Source organism: Saccoglossus kowalevskii, chromosome 8, assembly GCF_978046115.1.
Source record: "Saccoglossus kowalevskii chromosome 8, keSacKowa6.1, whole genome shotgun sequence".
NCBI lineage: Eukaryota > Metazoa > Hemichordata > Enteropneusta > Harrimaniidae > Saccoglossus > Saccoglossus kowalevskii.
In genome coordinates, this window is record NC_140648.1 from 21,830,707 (window position 1) to 21,845,350 (window position 14,644).

At 35.9% G+C, this 14,644-nt stretch overlaps 1 protein-coding gene across 1 annotated transcript; it reads right to left on the minus strand.

Annotated features, from left to right (window-relative positions):
* Positions 1-6,272: 6,272 nt before the first annotated feature.
* LOC146739399 (uncharacterized) lies at positions 6,273-9,240 on the minus strand. The gene is made up of 6 exons (XM_085502344.1): positions 9,163-9,240; positions 9,011-9,026; positions 8,471-8,785; positions 7,554-7,920; positions 7,132-7,211; positions 6,273-6,447 (listed from the first exon to the last, which is right to left on the minus strand). The coding sequence occupies exons 1-6, from the start codon at positions 9,223-9,225 to the stop codon at positions 6,425-6,427; spliced, it is 864 nt and encodes a 287-aa protein (XP_085358470.1). The 5' UTR covers positions 9,226-9,240; the 3' UTR covers positions 6,273-6,424.
* Positions 9,241-14,644: the final 5,404 nt, after the last annotated feature.

Here is a 14,644-nt window from a genome sequence, read left to right on the forward strand (position 1 = left end):
GTTTATTTATCTGTTAATACCAAGTACCTGTATTTATGGCATATATATATCATAGCAGTTTAGTATAATACAGCAGTGTAATAATTTTAAATATCGACATAGTATGTCATTAAAATTTCTGATAATCTGATTGGTCCATGTACGCACATAGATTGCCAAATGGAGGTGTTAGCGCGAAATCACCCCGACTGGTTTATTCTGCAGGAAATTCATTGCTATTAAATATTCATGAGCACATATTATAATAAAGTGGGCGCGGAAATACGTGCATAATGAGGTCAACATGGTAAAGGTCACACTGCAGACCCAACATGGCGGCACGTTGAAATTCGAGTTTGTCGTAGTCGTCGTTTCTTATTCATCGCAATGTAAAAATGTAACTCGTACTGTCGTAGAATTGAAAAAAAAAATCGGCTGCTACAATCAGTCGACGTCTTCTCGGTAGGAGGTCAGTTGAAGAGACGTTGTGATTGGCTTAGATGATTGTCAATTAGAACACTCATTAACATAATTACTCTTTGAAAACTCGACGGGTTCCTGCAGTGTCGAAAGAGGGCCATGCAAAAACCATTCGGGGGTGATTTCGCAGTTACACACCTCCATTTCGCGATTTTTTTTTATTTTATTTAAACTACAAAAACAAATTAATCGCTCCGACTGCGCCAGTCTAGTCTTGACTCAATATTCCAATGTTGGTGGTTTTACACAATATTACTGTGAATTATTATTAGAAATTGTAATAATTCGGATATTTCTGGTAGTAGTATATACCCGATTTTTTACGTGTTGTACAGGAGGGATTTATTTATATATCCATTAGTTATAACAGTATAAACCGATAACACCCCATACTGAGAGATGGGTTGTATAGCCCAAAGTCCGAAGGCAAGTCGTACACAATATAACATAACATAAACATATAACATAAATCACAGTAGATTGATAGACATTTCAAGGTTACACTCGAATGCTCAATACATACTCACCCATATCAGTACATCGATGATCTGCTTGTCGAGGGGCGGGATGACCTACAAGTCACTTGTATGTACTGCACTCATGATTCAGTGAATGGGCTATAACACAGTATACATACATGTCAACACATCGACGCCGGTTTTTAAGGGACTATCCGATAATGACGACCCTGGTTACAGTCACTTTATTACCAAACGCTTCAGCGTGGTATTAAGAGTTTGTTTTCAGAGGTGGGTGATACCAAGGTGGGAAATGGATGCACATATGGGGTTAATTCCTTGAATTGCAATATAGAGGGTTCAGGCTGAAATACAATATATAGTGTTTTCATGTTTCGTCTGATACTTCTGTGGTATTCTGCTGCTGTAAGTAATGCACGATTTGTTCCGAAATTCAGTATGTTGTGTGCATTCCAGGGTTATTCGTTTTTTGCTGAAAACACCCCTATTTTTTTAATGGCAGAGTCGAATAGTTTCACTCCCACTGGGAAATCTGCATTGTTGCTTGAATGAGAGCTAATTAAACACATTTTCCAGACCGGCGAAAAAGTGTGCAACAGTCAATTTAACAGCCTGTCACATTATTTTACTCTGAATGTCAACATGAAAAGAGGCTAGTCCATTTGACGCAGGAGTAATTGGGAGTAGAATATGTGAGGGATAGTTTCAACAGAGATGTGTATAGTGAAAAGTAATATCTATCCTTCTTTTGCATCTCTGAGAATTTCTGTTTATTTAGTATATTGGTTTGAAAATGTTGAACTTGCATGATTTGCAATGTGTTTTTTTACTGAAACTCTCCTATTGATCGAATCCCGGTTTTGGATGAGAACGGCACACCACGTGATTCGTTTGAATACAATGCTGAAGGCAAACATGCCGTGCTACTGCGGTACTCCACTGACGGGATGACTTACTAGTACTGCATGCTTCAACTTCGCTTGTGATGTTGCTTGTTAGCCATGGATTAAATGAATCTTGATTACCAGTTAAAATGTTGCTCATTTGGCGTTGGTAATCTTTATATGGAACTGGGTAAAGCTGCAACGTCGCCAGCAGAAACCTCCTGGTACTTCGTACTAAGATAAAACTTAGTCAACATACATCATGTTCTCTCAATCCTAGTATTCCATGTGATGTACATGCCAACAATGTTGCTGAACAATTTGAACTGGATAAAAATAGCAGACGAAAATTTGTTTACAAAATAAAAATACTTCGGTTGCCAATGAAAACAAGCCTGTAAAAAACAAGCAATATATGTTCGGCTGTTACCATGGTAGGACATGAACGTGAACCTAACGTCGGTTCGCAAAATAACATTCAGTCTTTAGAAGTCACTTTATTTTATTGCTAGGACGTATTTAGCCGTTAGATGTATCACTAGTATTTCCAACCGTTTTGCGATAGTATTTTCTAGATTGGAGGCAGCATTTACATTGTATTCAAAGTTGCGTTGGGATTACGTTGACAGTGTAACAATGTCGGCGCCGGTGATCTCTTATCAGTGGGCAACGTACCCAGAATAAAAGGCATGATCATTTGGGCACTGCTATTACAAGACTGGTAGGAGGTAATAAATTTGGGGCGAAAGTATTCAAAAAGCAGATTTTGGCTGTTACCATGGTAGCGGTGGGTCAGAATTGTTTTTCCAATTAGGGATGGTACGACCTGCCTGTCAAGTATGAACAAAATCAGCCAAGCCAAAAAAATATCACAGAAGAGTTAAAAAGCCATTCCTGGTGAACAGTTACTCTAACTTTGGGGTCAACTTTCTCATTAATGAAAAAAGATATCAAAAATTCAAATAGTAACTTTGTGCCCACACTCAAGCCGAGTACAGTGAGCTATGTCTGATGTGTTGTATCACAGGGAGTTGGACAAACTTATGTATTTTAATAAATTATTGAATAATAAAATGTTATATAACTTTTATTTTACCCTTCCTGGTATCTATTTCAAGTAATCACTATTTTTATTTTGTAAACACATTTCCGTCTGCTATTTTTGTGAGGTTCAAATCGTTCACCATCATTTTTGGCATGTTAGATGTACATCACATAGAATACTAGGATTGGGAGAACTTAATGTATGTTTACCTGGAAACTGAGTTTTATAAATCTTGAAGGGCTCTCGGAAGATTAACCCGCAGCCTTGACCCGCAGTAAAATCAGCGATCACTATGGAGCCGCAACCATCAACATCGAGATACCAGGATGTTTCTGCTGGCGACGTTGTGGCGTTACTCAGTTCCAAATAAAGATTACCACCGCCAAATGAGCAACATTTAACCGGTAACCAAGACTCAGTCTATCCACGACCAGCAAGCAACATCACAAACGAAGTTGTAGTGTGCAGCTCACGAGGCAGCCACGGCCGATGTCAACGAAAGTCATTCCGTCAGTGGAGTACCGCAGTTGCACGGCATGTTTGCCAATGCACAGATCTGTGGAGGAACTTTAAAAATGAAAATGAATTTTGAAAACAAAAATGGATTTTAAAAATGAAATCGGATTTTAAAAATAAAATCGGATTTTAAAAATAAAATCGGATTTTAAAAATGAAAATGGATTTTAAAAACAAAAATGAGTTTAAATAATTACTTTTAAAAATAAAATCAGATCTCAGTAACAAAAATGGGTTTTTAAAACCGATTTCAGAACCGAAAATGGTTATTAAAAATGAATTATATAAAAAAAAATGAATTTTCAAAATGTAAATGAATTGTAAAAATTATTTTATAAAATGCTAATTTGTGAGCCACCTCGGTTGCCGTACTTGTGCAGGCGTAGTGGAACGTGAACACGCGATGTAACCTTTACATTCAGTTGCAACAATAACTCGATAATTTGCCTATGAACCTATGACCTGTATATCCGTTTGGCTACTAACACTTGCCATCGAATATAAACAATGTCAAGCAAATATCCTATATCCAGCTACACTATTTTAAGCTTGCGTTGGTTAAACCCAATAATTAGGTAAATCATTTAACTGCATTCATATTTGTTTACAATGGCGAAACTATCGTGGCTACTGTATAGGACACATAGTGGTAGTGACTCCGCGGGTGTTCGCTAATCAAACAAACGTGATAGGGCAAAAGAAAGAACCTTTGTTTTGGAGGGTTATGAGAAAATGACCAAGTATGAGTTTCTATGCTTTGAATAGAGCTGCAACTGCTTCCTGTTTTCTGAATTGTGGACTTGCATTTTATCTAAGAACTTGATATTGTCACTATTTAATAGGTGATCGGAATTGACTAGTAAGTTGATTCACATCGGGAAACCTGGACCACATCTGAGATACTTCAATTTATTGTACTGCATGGTGTGTATGAAAATTTAATGTAGCAATGTTTATGTTTAATTTAATGTATTATCATGGTCTAATACTTTCTGGATGCTGTTTGGAAATTACAAAGGGCGGAGCGAGTGTTAATTTCGTAATTTGATGACATCAGTATTTTACAATTTTTTGTTCTTTAGAATTTAGCTCACTGCTGAACCGGTATTTGTTAGTTTGGCCTCCATGCGCCTAATAAAGCTGCATATATCGGAGATGCGTGGACCTACTCCGTTAAAACGTCGATGTAACTGATGAAATACTAAAGTCATTTATTTTAATGTACCGTAAATATTGCAAACCTATGACGTACACGTGCATGCAGTTCATGACCCCATCATTGATGTCAGTTTAAGAAATTTCTTACGTAAACAATACTATTCAATATTCAATTTAAACTTTCAAGAAAAACGTACATGCTTATTATTTGAGTATGCTAAATTTAGTGCAGAGGTAGACTAAATGAGGATATGTAATTTGCACCTATGGCATAGGTTTGCACGCTTGGAATACCTTGTAGTTAATTAAATATTTCTACAATTATACGACAAACAAAAATATTTCTTAATTCACTTAAAAAGTTAAATTATTCATTATATGAATCTCAATGTCCAACTTAGGCTACACTGATTTAATTTTGTGGATGACATCCTCTGGAGACCCCAAAACTAATGCGAGAGGGCGAAAAAAAAATCTTGCCAAAAAAAAATCCTGCTAAATCCACAGGACTCTCCCTGGCCGACGTCAATTGCGTACCAGTCAACAACAATCCCTCCGTTTTTTCTCTGAACTTTTATGCTCACGTATTTTGGTGGCGCAGTCGCCATGTTGGAACTCCCGGCAACGCAATACCCATGTGCAGAATATCATTTACGACAAAATAGGCACGTTTGGAGGTAGTATAAAACGAGTTTTACGACAAGCCGGCGCTTTGCGACAACATGAGTCAGCAAGTTCCGGACAGAAAACCGATATGTGGAGACTCATCGTCGGAATTTTTTTTTGAGAACGGACTAAAACTAATGCGCGCGCGGATGTCATCCATAAAGTTAAGTCGGTGTGGCCTTATATACAAGACAGATTATCTTTATAGTGAACTGCGTGTTTATGATCTGACAGTTGTGAAATATAAAAAAATCACTTTCAAATTACAAACAGGCTAGCAAATGAGCTTTTATTTTACAATGATGCTAAGTTCCAAGGTCACAACAGTTGTATGAGTGTAGGAGTACAACATTTCATCGGGCTCATTTCAGGTGTGTTAGACAATTTATAAATGAATTTTGATTGTCTTTCGGAATAGTTGTGGTCCATAAAATTGTTATGTCTATTCTTTGTGTGTTGAACAATTCATAACATTTATATGTTCGTTCTGGTTGTGTCTCGGGTGTTTATGTAATTGACTAGATGCGATCCGTTTGTTTAAATTTTGAGGCAACATGATACAATGGTTATCGCTTTGGATCGGCAATCACACACTGTTGCTGCTGGTAACAAGAGTCTTTCTCGCATACTCATTCATTCAATATTCGTCAAATAGATCTTAACCGCCTGTTTTATTCGATCCAACTACAAAATGTACAGTCGTATTTAGTCTGGCCTGTATAGCTAAGCTCAGATATAGTGCTGTTTCACCAGGAGTTTGGTAAGTTGATTCACAGCTATCTCCACAATGTTCGGGGTAAATACAAACATTCTTAATTTGATATCCCGTACTTCAGTAAACTGTATTGTAATTGCAATGTATAACTTAATTACTCGACTAACAGGTCTTTTCGTACCGTTCGTCAACATCACATCAGTTTTGAGTTCTCGACATTGCTTCACACCATGTGTTAATGGCTATCTTTCGAATAGCACCCTCTATTGACAATTGCCCATTTTTAGAACTATGATAAGAATAGTTCATTAGTGTAATAATGTAATAATTCAGTCAATGTAACAAGTAAATATTGTTCGGTAATATTGTCTTTAATTGAGTATAATTATACTATTGATTTACAATAAAGTGACACAATAATGATAGTGAACGATGATATTAACACATCAAACAGCTGATTGGACACCAGATATTAAATCCTTGTACGTGAGCCATACATAGTTTATTTCCTTGCGCAGTATCCGGCTATAAGTAAAAACACCAACATTATATTATTTTAACTACATCTGGAGAATTTGATAAATAAATCAAAAACTATATTTAAGTAATCCCCGTCATTGAATATGGGAGTACGTCATGTTTTTAGGGGACTACCGCTATGTTGTTTATAGGACTATTGTTTCACGTGGTTAATGAGTGTATATCTGGGCGTTGTTAATGAGGTACCCAACGTTGTAAACCTGCACGTTGTTAATGGGGCTTCACACATTGTATAATCTAATCTTCTTGATGGGGTACTCCACGTTGCATATTAAAATACCTAGACATTTGGGGTGCCCTACGCTCTATATAGCAGCACCGGCACACAGTAGACGGCTTTCTAGACACTATGGGTCAAAACGGACCCCAGATGGTTGCATCAGTGGCACTCAAAATGCAGGAAATAGCGTTTCAGAGGGTCTAGATTTCAAAATGTTTAAGGGGGAGCATGTACCGGTGCGAGGTTGGTGAGCAGATCTCGCCACTCCATGCCTCTGTGCATACATTACACATTTAAACCGTCACGGTGCCTGTCTCGTGGAAGTGAACCCAGAGTACTGCCACTTCGCACCTAGATCTGCTTAAAACAGCTATTTATGCATTAGTATGACCCCTATATCATATTAATATATATTAAAACAGTTATTCAGATACTGATAGATTACTTACGAATTTCACAAATGAAAGACTTTGTATCAGTGCAACAGGAATCATCCATTTTGAAACTAGGATTAGTTTTTGGTCTTTCCCTGAAAATAATGATTGATATATATTACTATGAATCCTCATGTATCTTTCATTGTCAAATATTTTGCGAATATAATTTTTTTACTCCGTAAACTAGTAAGGATCACAACACGCAAGAATATATTTCAATAGTCATAATTTACTCTTTGTAATTATAGCCACTATTCTAACAATCGTCATTCATTCATTCATTCATTCATTCATTCATTCCATCACTCACTCACTCACTCACTCACTCACTCGCTCACTCACTCACTCACACACTCACTCACTCACTCACTCACTCACTCCCTCCCTCCCTCCCTCACTCAATGATTCATTCATTCAAAATCAAAATGATATACCAAAGTTGGCAGCAGTCTTGATCATTTCCTTTTGCTGCGCACGCTTCAGTCTGTTTATTGTTTGGCTGGGAGTGCCATGCATTTTGTGGTACATCAACTTTATTTCCATTCAACCACACAAATGATCCTTCCTTCTCTTCGTCGTGACATCCTATCCAGTAACCTTTCCCCTTGGGATTCGACAAACCCGGCGACTGCCTTATAAACTCCCGAACTGTGTTACGCACTTTACTGGCGCCTAGATTTGCTAAGCCAGCGACATGTCCTCTCGGAGCTAAGATGGTTTTGCAATATGTGTCTGCGTCATGCCAGTCAAAAGAGTCGCCTAAAACGATCTTATACAAATTATCCCCAATACATATCTCATCTATGGAACGAATGCAAATATAAACAGTCTTTATTATCCATGTATTTATCAGACCACATTAGAACGGTTTAGTTTGCGAGAATTCATCCTAATTGTAGAATGGGACTTCCTAAGATAACATTATTGTATCCACGACCTCTTAAATAAATGCAAAGAGGATGCAAGGGGGTAGCTGGTACAAGTTACAGGAATTAAAAAAGCCATTTTACGGAATTACAGAAAGTAAAATGGAAAGTTCCATTTACAGTAATAGGTTGTTACACTTTACAGATAATTCCTAATTACATTTTGATAATATACTTGATAATCTGTGTTTAGGAATCGAAATTGGAAATTTGATGTGAAAAATGCTTTATACGCTTACAAACAATAAGATCTTTGTACAAATTACGGACGAATAAAATAGCTGATTACATTGTTAACTACCCATGTCTAAGAATTTACTTTCTATTTATTTAAATTACAATATTACGAAAATAAAAACAATTGATTACAGCTTACGAAAATACCCCTTGCCGGCCCTCAATGAAATATTGTGTATAATACATACCCTCTTCGGTGCCTCCCTCCTCCGTGACTGTAGGTTCTTTCGCTTCACAACAAAGCCTAATCTTGTAGTTCATACATGGAGACACGTTATCGCCATGGAAACAGATTAGCCCATCGGGTAAATCGCAGTATACAGTCTGCCCGGTTTCATAGGATAGCGTAAAAGGTTCAACTACTGTGCGACACTCAATGGCGGTCGGGACCTCACAAATGTCATGTAGGATACGAAGATCCGGGAGGTATTCGAATTCGCCAACTTCATCGACGAACACGCCACCATTTTCGTCGTCGATCCATTGAGTCCAATTTCCGCAGACTTACAATAGCATGAGCATAATTATTAATTAAATAATATGTTATTTCAGTGCAGAAACGTATTCCGGTCAATCTTGGCAGCAGTCGATATCGATTAATATAATAGTATGAAACATTTACATTGCAGTCGGTCAAAATAAAAAAAATAAATAAAGATAAGTCAGAATAAGTACACAGATATATAGAGATTATGAAATTAAAATTCTAGAAAAAATAAATATCTCACCGTTCTCAGCATTCACCTAATAAAGATAATAAAATATAATATCAAGCATAAATTACTTTTTAGAATTGGTGAGAATGGTTAATTCTAAATAAATTACGCATTCGTCTGTGGATTATGACAAAAAGGAAAGTACTTCGAAGTATTCAACTTACCTGAAATACACCTGAAATAACCAAGAATAAATGCAAAATCAAGCTGAAATCTTTTTTGCCCATTCTGACAAATTATCGCAAATCAGTCTGTAACGCATGTAATAGTCACCAACGCATGTTATATACCGTTTCCGTTCATTGTCTATTTCTTGAGAATTAAGTAGTCATGGACATGTGATCGTGTTTCTATTCAAGTTATAATAAGCTCTTCTATCTGCAACAAGAAGCTTTTATCGAAGAAAGCAATATATCAGGTAGTTTTTCATTGATCATCAGGACTGTATTAATTAAGTCAAAATAGTTTAACCGATATTGTATACGTGCATGTAAGATTCGTTACTTGTCACGAATACTTATAGAGAGCTAATTACTGATATTAAACAAATTAAAGTCTGTCCTGAATTTTCTGATACCCGCATATTGTAGAAATATTATGCAAGGAACAGGTATAGTTCAGTTTTTTATTATATGAATGTCTGACTAAAATACCGAAACGTGTCATAACGGAACTTTCAAGGCCGCGGTCTGCTTCGTTGATTGACTTTTTTGTTATCAGTTATCAGTTCAACTACTTTTTTCAAACAAGTAGGCGGTGGTGTGAATGGGGGTATTACTACTTTCAGTTTCAATAGAAATTCGAAAACCATTTTGTTTTAATTAGTCATTTTGTTTCGGGATTGTTGATTTCCACTCTTCGTCGAGTTGTAATAAACATTGTACATTGCTTGTGATACCTATGGGTTGAAATAAAGGTCGTTTAAAGACTAGTCTGATGATATGATTACAGTTGGGTCAGACGTTTATTATCTCTTGTTTCGCGAACCCGCCGAATGAACAGGAGCCGAAAATGAAATAAAAATATAAGTTTATTTCAGCGTAATTTCTCGCGCCCGAGGACTTGTGAGTGCAAAAAATTGCTAAAAAAAATATTTGTATCTTCATTTTTTTCCGCCCGCCGCCTAACAAATCGAAGTTGCATTTTCATGGAAGTATCATGATCAAAGTACCGAAGTATCGCGCAGAAATATACTTTATGCTCGTTGGTTGACAGTGAATCTCGGGTATTGACCTTTCTGCGTGCTGCATGAAATCCCTCATTTATGCTGAAAATTGTGCCACATTTGGTACATTGCCAACCAGGTTATACATAGAATAAAATTGTATTTCATTTCTTCTCTCCGATCAATGATCTCACTTACAATTTTTTGAGAATCACACAAATCTAATGGAAAAAAAGAAATAATTTTATTTGTTCGCCCTCCTCAAAAAAATTGACTTATAAAAACTCGAGAAACAAGGAATAAAAAAAGTCTGGCCTTAGTATCTTTTGTTTGTCAATTAGCATGTTGAAGTAAGCAATTCAATTCTAAAACCAATAAACGTTACAAATAACAAAGTTTTTACTCATAGAATTAAGGGTGGATTTCACAAGTGTCACTCCATGCACATTAGCACGTACATCTGTTTTATCATTGTGCTCTCGAATGTTAGCTACTTATTATGCTACATGCAGAAGGCCTGTAGATGCAGCGATATAACGTTTGGCGGAAGGTTTGTACATTTGTCCGCTACTATAGTTAATTAGCTCCTTGGGTTCGGATTAGTCCCTTTAAAACTTTCACACTATGTTTTATTCACTTGTATTCAGTAGGTTAGTAATCACGTGATTAAGACTACTCAAATATTTATACATCATGGTTTGAAAACAAACATGCTATAATAAAACCTGAATGGTTTTTATTTTGCGTCAAAACCCATCACTTACATAGTGTGACAGATTCCAACTCTAATAGATACAAGCTCCGGAAAATATTCAAGAATGTAGCCCCCTCACCAACTGAATAACTAAACTGTAGATAATTTCATTTTAAAACATATACAATCAAATTTAATATGATCTGTATTGTTGGAGCTCCAAAATCGCCGTTTAAATATAAAAAAAGCAAAAACAGAAATGTAATTGATCCATGCGCCCACAAACCTGCATCTATACTTTGATGAATTACAAGATATTGAATGCTCAAAACCAAACCTGTCGGTGTCGACTGCTTCTGATGTTATGTGACAATCGCCACATTCCCAAATAGCATTTATCTTAAACAGTGTCCATAACCATACATTGTTAGCTGGCAAAACAAATGCAACACTACTGGTAAATTGTTAACGTGAACACTAATGTTTACCAACCCGCACATGTAGAGTACGCTTTGTGAAATATATCTAATTCCCAGTAATAACTTATTTGATTAATAAATAAATAATCAATTATTTTTTCAAACGCAATTTCACCTTGGTCGGCTTTTTTGAAGATAAGCTAAACATAGAATTATAATTGTAATTTTCAAAGAATAAATTTGCTTAACAAATTACTAAACTTGTATTTATTCAGTATTTTTGCATTAGTTAGATATTTATCTTATGACACTCAGTCAAAAACAAATGATAGTCACCCAGTTTCTAACATTGACTGGTAGAGTTAAATAAAGAAATAAACGTGTAATGGCAGTTTAAAAAGTTAACTGCTACTTTGTAATTCGTGTATTTTTCGATTCAATTGAATGAGTTGTAGATTCAGTAAATTATTACATGTGTTGAGTTTAAACTTGATTTTCACATAATCTTTGTGTTGAGTGATTCTATTTAATGTGTTAAATATTACATTATGAATATTCCAGATCGGTCGATTGTTGCGATGTGGTATGCAATGGCATTGTCAAAATTCACTCGTAAAACTACTCGTGAATAACTATATTGCTATACAAAGGGCAATCAATAGTTTCTGCAAGTGAATATTCACAGCCAAGAAGATGAAAAACCCCGCGGCAGAGATATTACAATACTGCAAATCAGTCCAAGCATTTTTGTTTGCATTTCCACTTGCTCCAGAACCTGTTTCTATTTCCTCCACACCCCGAGTAGATAAAAGGTTCACACGTTCCCGTTAATTGGTCGAAATACCATCGTAGTAGCATTGCTCTACAGTGACCTGAATGTGACGAACCTGTACATCGATTCTTATCTGTGAAATACAAAATAATTATATCATACGTAGAACATACACGTTACATCTTATACTCGTACAGTTTTGGTGCGCCGTATAACAATACGGCATGAAATATAAATTTTGAGGATATACTTCAAGAACAATATTATGCAGATGGAAATGTGGCTGTGCACTTCCCTATTATATGTCGGATACTTCTCATTAATCAAAGGGAAACTGTAAATATATATATATATATATATATGCATACCATGCTGACACTTTTTCATATGCTGTACATATATATTTTGTCGGTTTTTGCAGGCGGTTACACGCATTGAGCATTCGTTTCGATAAGTATTATCGTCAGAGCCACACACTGGTATAATATACCCTTTATATACCATTTATAACACACGAATGGACAGACGCATCTACCCCATTTGCACTGCGCATAAAATCCGCATCTCATCGACGCACATGGATCGGAATTTTGTCCTGAAAATGAATTAAATTAGTTAATCTAAGGCAATCAGTCACTAAATTTAAGTCTAGCCACACTGCCTGAAATACTATAAACAATTATCGGGAATTTATTCCCAAAAGCATACAGTGGCTAAGCGCTATGCTTCAGAAAAATGTCTATCCGCTCCAGATCATTTATTTTTATAGAAAAAACTATCATATCCCATTGTCTTACTTGTATATCTAGAAAGTTTGTTTATTTATTTAGTTCCTGACCACCTCGTTTTGTTTCAGTTACTATAGATACCAAATCATGATGCAAATACCATAGCCTGCCTGGCAGCTTATATGCAAACTTAAATTTACCGGCACAATCCAGTACGCTACCATCATCATTGATAAATGTTGCCTTACATTCCGCACAGTAATCAATTTCACATCGTGCGTATGGATATCTCTCGCACTGAGTGACTTCGCAGGGGTTTGTCGGACATTGTACAGACTTAGTACCATCTGGGCAAATGAACGTGTCCTGGGGAATGACATCTGTCGCGTATGTCACTCAAATATGTAAAAGAACAAAGTTTGGTTTATATATGATTTAACGAGAACACGCACATGGAAGTACTGTAATTTTGGGCGTGCGTATAATATGAAATATGCCGAATACTTCTGATTATTCAAAGAAATATATATATACGCATACCATGTTGACACTTGTTCATATGTTGTACATGTATATGATGCTGCTTTTTGCAGGCGGTTACACGAATTGAGCATTCGTTTCGATAAGTATTACCGTCAGAGCCACACACTGGTATAATATACCTTTATAACACACAAATGGACAGACGCATCTACCCCATTTGCACTGTGCATAAAATCCACATCTTATTGTCGCACATGGATCATCATTTTGTTCTGAAAATGAATTAATAGGTGAACTTAAGAAATCGGTCATGATTATCGGGTATATATTTCTACAAACATAATAATATGGCTGAGCGTTATATTTGAGAAAAACATATCATATCAAATATATTATCATCTGAAACTAGTTGTATGTTTGTTTGTTTGTTTATTTATTTTCTGACTAGCTTAATTTGTATCTGGATAGTATATATATAATGAATTATAATGTAGCTGTTAAAGCCTGTCAGCGTATAATAGTTATTACCAGAGCAGTCCAATACGCTACCATCATCGTCGATGAATGTTGTCTTACATCCCCACAATAATCAACCTCAGGGGTTCGTTAGACATTGTACAGAATTGGTACCGTCGGGGCAGGTGAATGTGTCCTGGAAATGAACATTTTATGAGCACTGTATAAGTATGAAAGTAATTAAACAATATACAAATACACGGGTCAGAGAGAGAGGGTAATTGAAATGTTAAATGTCGTTTTTTATGACACAGATCTAATTTCCAATTCTATTAACATCGGTTTGCAATAACATGTAGTATAAATGAAATGTGCGATAACAATGTATATAATCACACTGTTATTTTTTTGGGTAAAAGACGTTTAAGAAAGATACTCTGAAATATAATCTATGCTCGATAATATGACATACTCACCGCAGCCCTGCATACAATAAAACTACATGCTGCCGCAATCGATATTCTCAATAAAACTGGTAGCATCCGCATCTTGATTACCTAAAGTTATACATATAAATTTAAATGTGTATCAATAGAATAGTTGACGTTAAAATGATAATAAATTCCGACACTCCGCCTTACTGTACAAACGCGAATGTAAAGCAACGGCGTTGGGCAGTATAAGCGCACGATACGATATACCTGTTGTAATAGCTAAAGTAAACATGGCCTGTTATTAAAGGTAAATTCGAGTATGTCAGTTATAGTTATGTCACCTCCTAATCAAACACATATGGGCTTGCGATGTTATTCCATTTCTATACTCCAAAGATTAACATTTTGTTTAGTAGATTTTATAATTACGCGGGCACTTAGTAACATATGATTTGAGATACAGTACAGATGAAGAGTTGTTATAATGATGATGTC

Coding starts and splice junctions, on each gene's coding strand:
- LOC146739399 (XM_085502344.1), bottom strand. CDS start 9,225: ATGGGCAAAAAAGATTTCAGCTTGATTTTGCATTTATTCTTGGTTATT. Junction 7,921..8,470: donor GGAGGGAGGCACCGAAGAGG/GTATGTATTATA, acceptor TTCGTTCCATAG/ATGAGATATGTATTGGGGAT. Junction 7,212..7,553: donor CAAGACTGCTGCCAACTTTG/GTATATCATTTT, acceptor CATTATTTTCAG/GGAAAGACCAAAAACTAATC.